At 42.8% G+C, this 10000-nt stretch overlaps 2 protein-coding genes across 2 annotated transcripts in view; both read right to left on the bottom strand.

Moving 5' to 3' along the window:
* The window catches only part of kpnb1 (karyopherin (importin) beta 1), a 15844-nt gene extending 8664 nt beyond the window's left edge, over positions 1-7180 (bottom strand). The window contains exons 1-8 of the mRNA XM_060857474.1: positions 6807-7180; positions 3995-4053; positions 2138-2320; positions 1516-1716; positions 1258-1410; positions 784-843; positions 551-640; positions 230-340 (exon numbers count right to left, since the gene is read on the bottom strand). Coding sequence (XP_060713457.1) covers positions 230-340; positions 551-640; positions 784-843; positions 1258-1410; positions 1516-1716; positions 2138-2320; positions 3995-4053; positions 6807-6846 — 897 coding nt within the window. The 5' untranslated portion in view covers positions 6847-7180. The remainder of the gene's footprint in view (positions 1-229; positions 341-550; positions 641-783; positions 844-1257; positions 1411-1515; positions 1717-2137; positions 2321-3994; positions 4054-6806) is intronic.
* A 2617-nt stretch (positions 7181-9797) lies between these two features.
* Positions 9798-10000, bottom strand: part of ube2m (ubiquitin conjugating enzyme E2 M) — an 8083-nt gene continuing 7880 nt past the window's right edge. Inside the window, exon 6 of the mRNA XM_060857501.1 lies at positions 9798-10000. This exon is cut by the window's right edge and continues 590 nt beyond it. The gene's annotated coding sequence lies outside the window, so the exon portion shown is untranslated.

Consider the following 10000-nt stretch of genomic DNA (forward strand, 5'->3'; position numbering starts at 1 on the left):
CATCCACAGTTCAGCTGAACATGACAGTGTTCAGTGTGTAATACCAACGATTCCTCTCTCCAACTCATCACTCCATAATAAATGTCATTGCACAGACTAGTCATCAGTTAACTAATTTAGCACAAAAATTATAAGAATTAAACTGAAATATTGCTATGGTAATAAGATCTGTGTGTTACATGGAGGATTATATTTCACTCAGTGTGAAAAATTTCTTATATTTCTTTACCTCTGTGGCTTCGATGGCCAAGTCCATCTCCTCATCACACACATTGGACCAGAACTCAATCCCTTGCAGAGCAACTTCATCAATGTCACTTTTCATGGCTTCAATTGTGATCTAAACATATGAGAGAGAGAGAGGGAGAGAGAGAGACAGAGAGAGAGAGAGAGAGAGAGAGAGAGAGAGAGAGAGAGAGAGAGACAGAGAGAGAGAGAGAGAGAGAGATTATACATATAACTGTATCTATTATGACCCTAGAACGAGTGGCTTCACTCCAGTAGAAGACAAAATTCTCAGTTTGAGACACAGTCCTGCACAAGTACTTACTGCAAATAGCGCCGGCCCCATGTACGTCTCCATGTACTGATAATACAAGGACATGATCTTCACCAGATTCTGTAATGCAGCCACTCTCACCTAAAAGCAACAACGTACATAAACACATTAGAACAGTTAACACTATACACACACACTGCTCTTCTGAACACTGGGCAGCTCATCTAGTAGCTGGGTGCACGTGAGGCTGGAAGAGTTCGACCCAACACATTTAATACACTCACCCTGGTGTCTGGACACTGTGTGGCTTCACAGACGACCTGCATGATGAAGTGTCTTTCCGTCTAGCAAGAGTAACAAGAAAATTAACGACATCATAACATATGAAGCAGAATTAAAAAAATAAAAAAAAAGCTACCAATCACTAAGGTTTGCAACACAAACACAAACTGAAAGGAAGCTGCTGTTACAATCTTGAGCTTAAACATATTTTTAAAATCTAACTATTTCCATGGCAACATCTTTGAGGTCTCATCACAAAGCCCTTGTTTGATCGCCACATCATGAAGAAGAAAAGATAAATAAATTGTACAAACAATCAGGAAACAAACTGCTACCCAATCAGAGCATGAAAACTAATTTATATCTGTTCTCCAACTGATAATATTTATCACCATAAAGAGGTGAAATGAACCCAACACTCCTGCCTGCTTCAGTGCCTCAGCCCCACAGTAACAACAGTACAACTGTGCGTGTACCTCCTTATCAAAGTTGGCTTTAGTAAACTCCAGAGAGTTAAGCAAAGCGTTGGTGGCGGCTAATTTGACGTTGTTGCTCGGCTCCTCCTTCCTCATGCCCTGGATTATGGCCGTCAGAATCTGATTAGCACTTTCCTGGAGCTGCTCTGGATCCTAAACACCAACACACAATTTAGTATTACCAGAATCACACCGGATTAATGTGTTTGTGATTAGTCAGAAGGTGCTGATTAAGGTAAGGGAGAACAGGAAACTCACGATGTCCTGACAGATGTATCCGATTGCCTCCAGGGTGGACTCCTTCATATGTTCTGTGCTGTTGGGATCAGTGACATTGGCCACCAGCTGGGGAATGAGCTCCGGCCACTGACTGACCGGGATCTCAGCACATGCGATACCAGCTACGCACTGAGAGGCAGAACTTGGCCTGTAGGTTTCTGTACCCAAAGTCTGAAGAACCTGGGGATGGAATTAAAAACGTTACACTGGGTCTTCCTGGAGTATAGTATAATATGGTTAATGTATGCATGTACATACATATCTACTTAATAATGGAATGTGATGCATCAGTAAAAAAATAAATAAAACAGTAATTGTGTTATTTGTGGAGGCTGATAAAGAAAATCTTTTGTTTTGCCCTTTATTAATATATATTTTAGATATTCTCCTGTGATGCTGGATTTATTGGACATCACTTGTACATCACTTATCTGGTGTTTAGCTACATATTTTAACATTATCATATTTAAACGGTCTCTGACTTGGCTGGGAGATGACAAATGGACTAATATTTCTGTGTTATACATATTGTGCCCAAGTTGTACAGAGGCATGTAGAAATCATCTCTACAAGTGTTTTATGAACAACAATGTCTTCTTACGTAATTCTTGATCTCGCGGCGAGCGTTGGCGTCGATGGCCAGCCATCTTTGCTGATACTGCGCTTTCACGTCCGGGTCCTTAGACGTGAGAGAGTTCTTCACCTGAAGGCCAGCAGCAACTCGGGCCACCTGTGTGTTTCCTGGGTTTGCCAGCACCTTCGACAGCTCAACCAGGAATGTAGGCTATAAACAAAAGACATGGATACAGAGCTCATAACCATGCTGATAGCAGTTTCAAATAAATCTTAACCTCTTAGACAATGATGCAATTTTTCTGCACGCAAATGATTCAGAAGCAGAGCGACAGATTAGTTTGTTCGGTGGTCACAAAGAACTGTGTGTGTACACCAATCATATCAGATTTGTCAATAAACCAGGTCATACATGACTAGCTAGTCCACTGGCAGCTAATGTTAAAGATATTTCAGATCATTTGAAATGACAACAAAGGGAGGTTTATCATTTACATCATAGGTGTCAAACTCAAGGCCTGCAGTGAGATCATTTTATATAGATGTATTATTATTGTTATTAATGGCCCAGCGACATGAAGCGCTGATATCACACAAGCTACAGATCCCATAATGCAGCACAACAGGTCACTAAGACGGCACTTGTGCACGTTTGGTAGCACATATCTGTGTGAGAAGCTGTTCTCAGTGATGAAGATGAACAAAACAGCACACAGGAGTCGTCTCACTGATGAAATCCTGCAGTCCATCCTGAGAATCTCCACAACACAGAACCTAAACACACCAAACCTAAACCAACTTGGTGTCAGGAAAACATGCCAAGCATCCAGTTCTGACTAAATAGCATAAGAGCAAAAAAACTGAATGTTTTCATTTGTTATTTTTTGCTGAAAAGCACAAATTTTATTTCTATTTCCAGGGTTTTTTTGGAAAATTGCTCATATTTTGAATTTGTATGATTTTGACAGGGGAGCAAAATATAAAGATATTTAAAGTTTAAGTTTGTTTTTTATAAAATGGCACACAAGTGCAAATTGGATCATTTTTTTGTTCATATTTTAACTTGTATAACTTTGACAAGGGATATTTTGATGGAGAGCAAAGTCTTTTAAGTTATATAAAGTTTATATATTCTGGAATAATATAGTTTTAGCGTGTTCACTAAATGTTTATCCTGTTCGACCTAAAGTGTGCTTTGAGTTTGACACCTCTGAGTTACTTTCTGTCTGTTCAGGATGCACACTGTAACCCCAAGCTTCCTTGGTACAGATGAGAACACAGTGGTGGTCTTATTTTACCCCAATAAAGTTTATGCACCCTGAGAACATGATGTCACTCAGACAGTTTAGATAAAAAACATTTTAGACCTATTATTTATACAATGAGCTCATTTATATAGTAATGACTCTGTACTCAAATCTCTGGTGTAATTTTAACACACAACTCACACCATATTTCTAAACAGTGAAGGTTTTAGGGGATGTTATCAGCACTATTTCTGTGAACACGTGCAGTTTAAAATCAAACCAAATTATTTCACCCCAATTCAGACTCGACGACCCAAAAGGGGCATAAAAGCTGTTTAAAGCTTAAAGCCTGATTAAATTATGGGTTCCTACGACAGTCTGGTGTTAGTTTAAATCCGGATGTTACTGTGTAAACTTATTTACCCCAGGAAAAGGGGTAAATATTTATCTAGTACAACAAATCTGAAACATCCGGGTTACAATCCATTCAGTACGGAACCATGAACGCGCTACAGTATGCTAAGCTAAGCTAAGCTAAGCGCTATGCTAATCTACACTAGGAGTGGCGCCGGAGTTAAAGTGAAGCTTTACAGCAGGGCGGTGTGTCGGGGGGCAGCAGCAGATACACGGTCACTTACCAAGTTCTCTATGGCTGCTTGCTCCAAAAACTTCTGTGCTGCCTCCAGTTCATTCCGATCTGTCAGATCACAGAGAGAGAGATGGATAGAGAGAGAGAGAGAGAGAGAGAGAGAGAGAGAGAGAGAGAGAGAGAGATGGATAGAGAGACACAGAGAGAGAGAGAGAGAGAGAGAGACGGAGAGAGAGAGAGATGGATAGAGAGAGAGATGGATAGAGAGAGAGAGAGAGAGAGAGAGAGAGAGAGACGGAGAGAGAGAGAGATGGATAGAGAGAGAGAGAGAGAGAGAGAGAGAGAGACGGAGAGAGAGAGAGATGGATAGAGAGAGAGAGAGAGAGAGAGAGAGAGAGAGAGAGAGAGAGAGAGAGAGACGGAGAGAGAGAGAGATGGATAGAGAGAGAGAGAGAGAGAGAGACACAGATAGAGAGACACAGAGATAGAGAGATGGATAGAGAGAGAGAGAGAGAGAGAGAGATGGAGAGAGAGAGAGAGACAGACAGACGGATGGATAGAGAGAAAGAGAGATGGATAGAGAGAAAGAGAGAGATGGATAGAGAGAGACAGACAGACAGATAGATAGATAGAGAGAAAGCGAGATGGATAGTGATGATAGACAGATGGATAGAGAGACAGATAGAGAGACAGATAGAGAGACAGACAGACAGAGATGGATAGAGAGAGACAGAGAGAGAGAGAGACGGAGAGAGAGAGAGAGAGACACAGATAGAGAGACACAGAGATAGAGAGATGGATAGAGAGAGACACAGAGATAGAGAGACACAGAGATAGAGAGATGGATAGAGAGAGAGAGAGAGAGATGGATAGAGAGAGAGACAGACAGACGGATGGATAGAGAGAAAGAGAGATGGATAGAGAGAAAGAGAGACGGATAGAGAGAAAGAGAGACGGATAGAGAGAAAGAGAGACGGATAGAGAGAAAGAGAGACGGATAGATAGAGAGAAAGCGAGATGGATAGATAGAGACAGACAGATGGATAAAGAGATGGATAGAGAGACAGAGCGAGAGAGATAGAGAGATGGATAGTGATGATAGACAGATGGATAGTGATGATAGACAGATGGATAGAGAGAGATAGACAGATGGATAGAGAGAAAGAGAGACAGACAGACAGACAGAGATGGATAGAGAAAGAGAGACAGAGAGAGAGACAGAGAGCGAGAGATGGATGGTGATAGAGAGAGAGACAGAGATGGATAGAGAGAAAAACTCACTTTATAAATGTATTCATTAATAAAACCATAATAAACAGACATGCCTTTAGCACCAACAAGGTGTTCCAGCTAATGAGTGACTACAGAAGTGTAAAAAGGGAATAATTTAATAAATAAATAAAGCATTAATTACACGTGTTGTACATCAGTGTAAAAGATCATAGTTTAACTCATCAGTAACTAATCACATACTAGCTGTTTATACACTTATACAAGTTAAACTGGGTATGAAGTGTAGAGTTAATGTCAATGCTTAAACAATAAAGACAGGTTATAAACTACAGTACAGTTATAAACTACAGTAGTTATAAACACCTACACGTAATAAGGAGTCGTAATAATCGGATCTTTAAACACCACGATCATTTTTATATAAATGTATAAAAATACTTAGAGGAGGAAAGAACGAGAGAGAGAAATGAAACGAAGTTAGCATGTATGCTAAGGGTGAGTGTGTGTGTGGTGATAGTGAGTGTGTGATGATAGTGTGTTGTTGGTGTGTGTGGCGACAGTGAGTGTGTGATAGTGTGTTGTTGGTGCGAGTGTGATTGTGTGTGTGGTTTTAGTGTGTGTTGTTGGTGCGAGTGTGATGGTGTGTGTGGTTTTAGTGTGTGTTGTTGGTGTGTGTGGAGATGGTGAGTGTGTGGAGATGGAATGTGTTGTTGGTGTGTAGATGGTGAGTAGATGGTGTGTGTGTGTGTAGATGGTGTGTGTGGTGATGGTGAGTGTGTAGATGGTGTGTGTGTAGATGGTGAGTGTGTGTGTGAGATGTGTGTGTGTGTGTGTGTGTGTGTAGATGGTGAGTGTGTGTGTGTGTAGATGGTGAGTGTGTGTGTGTGTGTGTGTGTGTAGATGGTGTGTGTGGTGATGGTGAGTGTGTAGATGGTGTGTGTGTAGATGGTGTGTGTGTGTGAGATGTGTGTGTGTAGATGGTGTGTGTGTGTGTGTGAGATGTGTGTGTGTAGATGGTGTGTGTGTAGATGGTGTGTGTGTAGATGGTGTGTGTGTGTGGTGATGGTGTGTGTGTGTGTGTGTAGATGGTGAGTGTGTGTGTGTGTGTGTGTAGATGGTGTGTGTGTGTAGATGGTGAGTGTGTGTGTGTGTGTAGATGGTGAGTGTGTGTGTGTGTAGATGGTGAGTGTGTGTGCGGTGATGGCCGCCCGGTGAACCGGTAAACTTTCCGCTTCCGCTCTAACTCCGACACACACACACACATACACACACACACACACACACACACCCACCCATCCACTTGTCCCTTATTTCCACAGCACATCTTTATAAAGCGGTCATTTTCCCGCCACAGGGCCGCACTGTGAGGTAAAGATGCTAATAAGATGCTAATCATGCTAACTCACGGGCTTCACGCGCCGCCGCCGCCGCTCCTACTACTTGTGCGCCGGGGCTCGTGCAGGCCTCGGCACGCGCACCCCTCCCTCGCGCACCCTCTCCCTTAACTTTTCGAAGCTAACACGCTAACCGAGAGTGAGCGGGAAAACACACCGTGCGCACAAAAGCACACAAACACCACACAAACAACACAAACACAACACGGAGCGTCGTGTGAACGGTGCAGTCACCTGGAGACACGGTTTTTTCGAGGATTGTTATGAGCTCCATTCCGTCCCCCGGTGTGGTCCTGCTCGGCTAAGCTAATGCTAACGCTAACAGCTAACACACGATTACCGCGCACACAACTCAATCTTATACACTATTTTCTCTATTTCCGTCGGTGTCACGAAAAAAGCGAGCAAAAAACTAGGATGTAGAAGGTTGACGCCGCACGCTGACGAAACCCTAAAGTCCTCCAGCCGAATCGCGGTGAAGTTTCTCGGGTTTGGTGACTGCTCTCCTCCCGGTTCCGCTTGTTCAGCAGCTGCTGCCTGTGTGTTGTCGCGAGGAGGGAAAAGTAGGGCCGCGCGCGCTGGAGACACTTCCGCTGAGCAACGTCACATCTCACGCATGCGCACTAACAACGCACCATATCATTCAGCACACCCCTTTTAAAAGTTTTTTACGTGCTTGTTTATTCGTGTATTTATTTCTTCCCTTCTTGTAAATGTACTTAAAGCAAAATAAAATGTGTGGACCGACAGCAGGGGTGATGAGTTGGGCTCTGAACACAGCCCCACATGTATATGGGCCAAATGCCATACATGTAGATACACAACGTGTAATAACGGTGGTTTTAATACATTGTTATGGTTGTATAAGTGAACACAACCTTTTATAAAGGCTTATGCAGCTTATTCTCTTATAATCTATTCTTAATACACACACATTTAATCATAATATTTACAAAAATAAAGCTCATTTTACAATTCATTTTATTTACACCTTCGTTTCCTGTTCTGTCACATAGAGCTAGCAGTCAGAGAGACAGTCAGAGAGACACAGCAAGAGACACGGTCAGAGAGACAGTCAGAGAGACACAGCAAGAGAGACACAGTCAGAGAGACAGTCAGAGAGACAGTCAGAGAGACACAGTCAGAGAGACAGTCAGAGAGACACAGTCAGAGAGACAGTCAGAGAGACAGTCAGAGACACAGTCAGAGAGACACAGTCAGAGAGACAGTCAGAGAGACACAGTCAGAGAGACAGTCAGAGAGACACAGTCAGAGAGACAGTCAGAGAGACACAGTCAGAGAGACACAGCAAGAGACACAGTCAGAGAGACAGTCAGAGAGACAGTCAGAGAGACACAGTCAGAGAGACACAGTCAGAGAGACAGTCAGAGAGACAGTCAGAGAGACACAGTCAGAGAGACAGTCAGAGAGACACAGTCAGAGAGACAGTCAGAGAGACACAGTCAGAGAGACAGTCAGAGACACAGTCAGAGAGACACAGTCAGAGAGACAGTCAGAGAGACACAGTCAGAGAGACAGTCAGAGAGACACAGTCAGAGAGACAGTCAGAGAGACACAGTCAGAGACACAGTCAGAGAGACAGTCAGAGAGACACAGCAAGAGAGACACAGTCAGAGAGACAGTCAGAGAGACACAGTCAGAGAGACACAGTCAGAGAGACAGTCAGAGAGACACAGTCAGAGAGACACAGTCAGAGAGACAGTCAGAGAGACACAGTCAGAGAGACAGTCAGAGAGACAGTCAGAGAGACACAGCAAGAGAGACACAGTCAGAGAGACAGTCAGAGAGACACAGTCAGAGAGACACAGTCAGAGAGACAGTCAGAGAGACACAGTCAGAGAGACACAGTCAGAGAGACAGTCAGAGAGACACAGCAAGAGAGACAGTCAGAGAGACACAGCAAGAGAGACACAGTCAGAGAGACACAGCAAGAGAGACAGTCAGAGAGACAGTCAGAGAGACACAGCAAGAGAGACACAGTCAGAGAGACAGTCAGAGAGACACAGCAAGAGAGACACAGTCAGAGAGACACAGCAAGAGAGACAGTCAGAGAGACACAGCAAGAGAGACAGTCAGAGAGACACAACCAGAGAGACACTGCAAGAGAGACACATTCAGAGAGACACAGCCAGAGAAACAGTCAGACACAGCAAGAAGACACATTCAGAGAGACAGTCAGAGAGACATAGTCCGAGAGACAGTCAGAGAGACACAGCAAGGAGACACAGTCAGAGAGACACAGCAAGAGAGACACATTCAGAGAGACACAGCCAGAAAGACAAGTCAGAGAGACACAGTCAGAGAGACACAGTTAACATATAAAGCATCTTCTAACTGCTTCTCACAGTCAACACAGCCAGACCAAAGTGCTACGAGACTCTTGCTGTGTTCATGATGTCATGGCATCAGACAAGCACATTACTGTTGTACCTCTCAGGTCTGTTGTTATAGTGACTCTAAATCATAGAACTCAAACCCAACACACACTTTATATTCCTGTCTTCACTTTTGTCTTTGATCTCATTTTATCTTTGTATATTTTAACTATTGGACTCTTTTTTTAATGCCTTACAGTTTAATTGTTCATTTTATTTGTAGTGTTTGATTGTGAAGCACTTTATTGGTACACACATGATCAATAAATGATGTGGTAATTGTCAGATGCTAATTAGCGATACGCTCAACCTGAAATGATGTATTTGGAAATGACCTGAATCACTTTATTATTCTATCCGTACAGAACAGAAGTAGGTTTGATTAATGACGTGTGAACATCAGGGCTCTCTGGGACATTCTGTGATCCCACCAAAAATGTCCACAAACATAAACCCAAAGCCAATTGATGCTAAACCACAGGAATTGAATTTTATTCAAGGGTATTGTTTTTATTTGATTAGTTTTTAATTTACTCAAACTAAAGAGATTTCTACACTCACAGAAAACACTGAAATGAAGACTGTAGGTAAACCTGTGATAAATAGCTCGGCTGATAGCGAGTGCAGCTCACCTAGTTAATAAAGATGTGCTAATTTAACAGACAAATCTGTGTGTGTGTGTGTGTGTGTGTGTGCGCAAGACTTTCGAATAGAATACAAACACTATAATACACCCCCTGCAGAAGAAATGGGAAACATTACATCCAGCAGACCTGAAGTCTTTATCTGAGCAGTGAGTGTGTGAGGGTAAATATATATTATATAAGCATTCAAGTCCATATTTTATTTAACATAATTCATATTGCAGTCATTGTGAACAGCTGGGATTTCAATATACACAAGAGGATTGTAAGATTTCTGGCACCCGAACAAACTCAGACCCTTTGCACAATAACTAGTCACACACCCTTCCCACCCCTGCCACCCTCATGGGCACCCCATGCCTCCCCACCCCCCAACAAACAGATACAC

This window comes from Tachysurus vachellii, chromosome 21 (assembly GCF_030014155.1).
Source record: "Tachysurus vachellii isolate PV-2020 chromosome 21, HZAU_Pvac_v1, whole genome shotgun sequence".
NCBI lineage: Eukaryota > Metazoa > Chordata > Actinopteri > Siluriformes > Bagridae > Tachysurus > Tachysurus vachellii.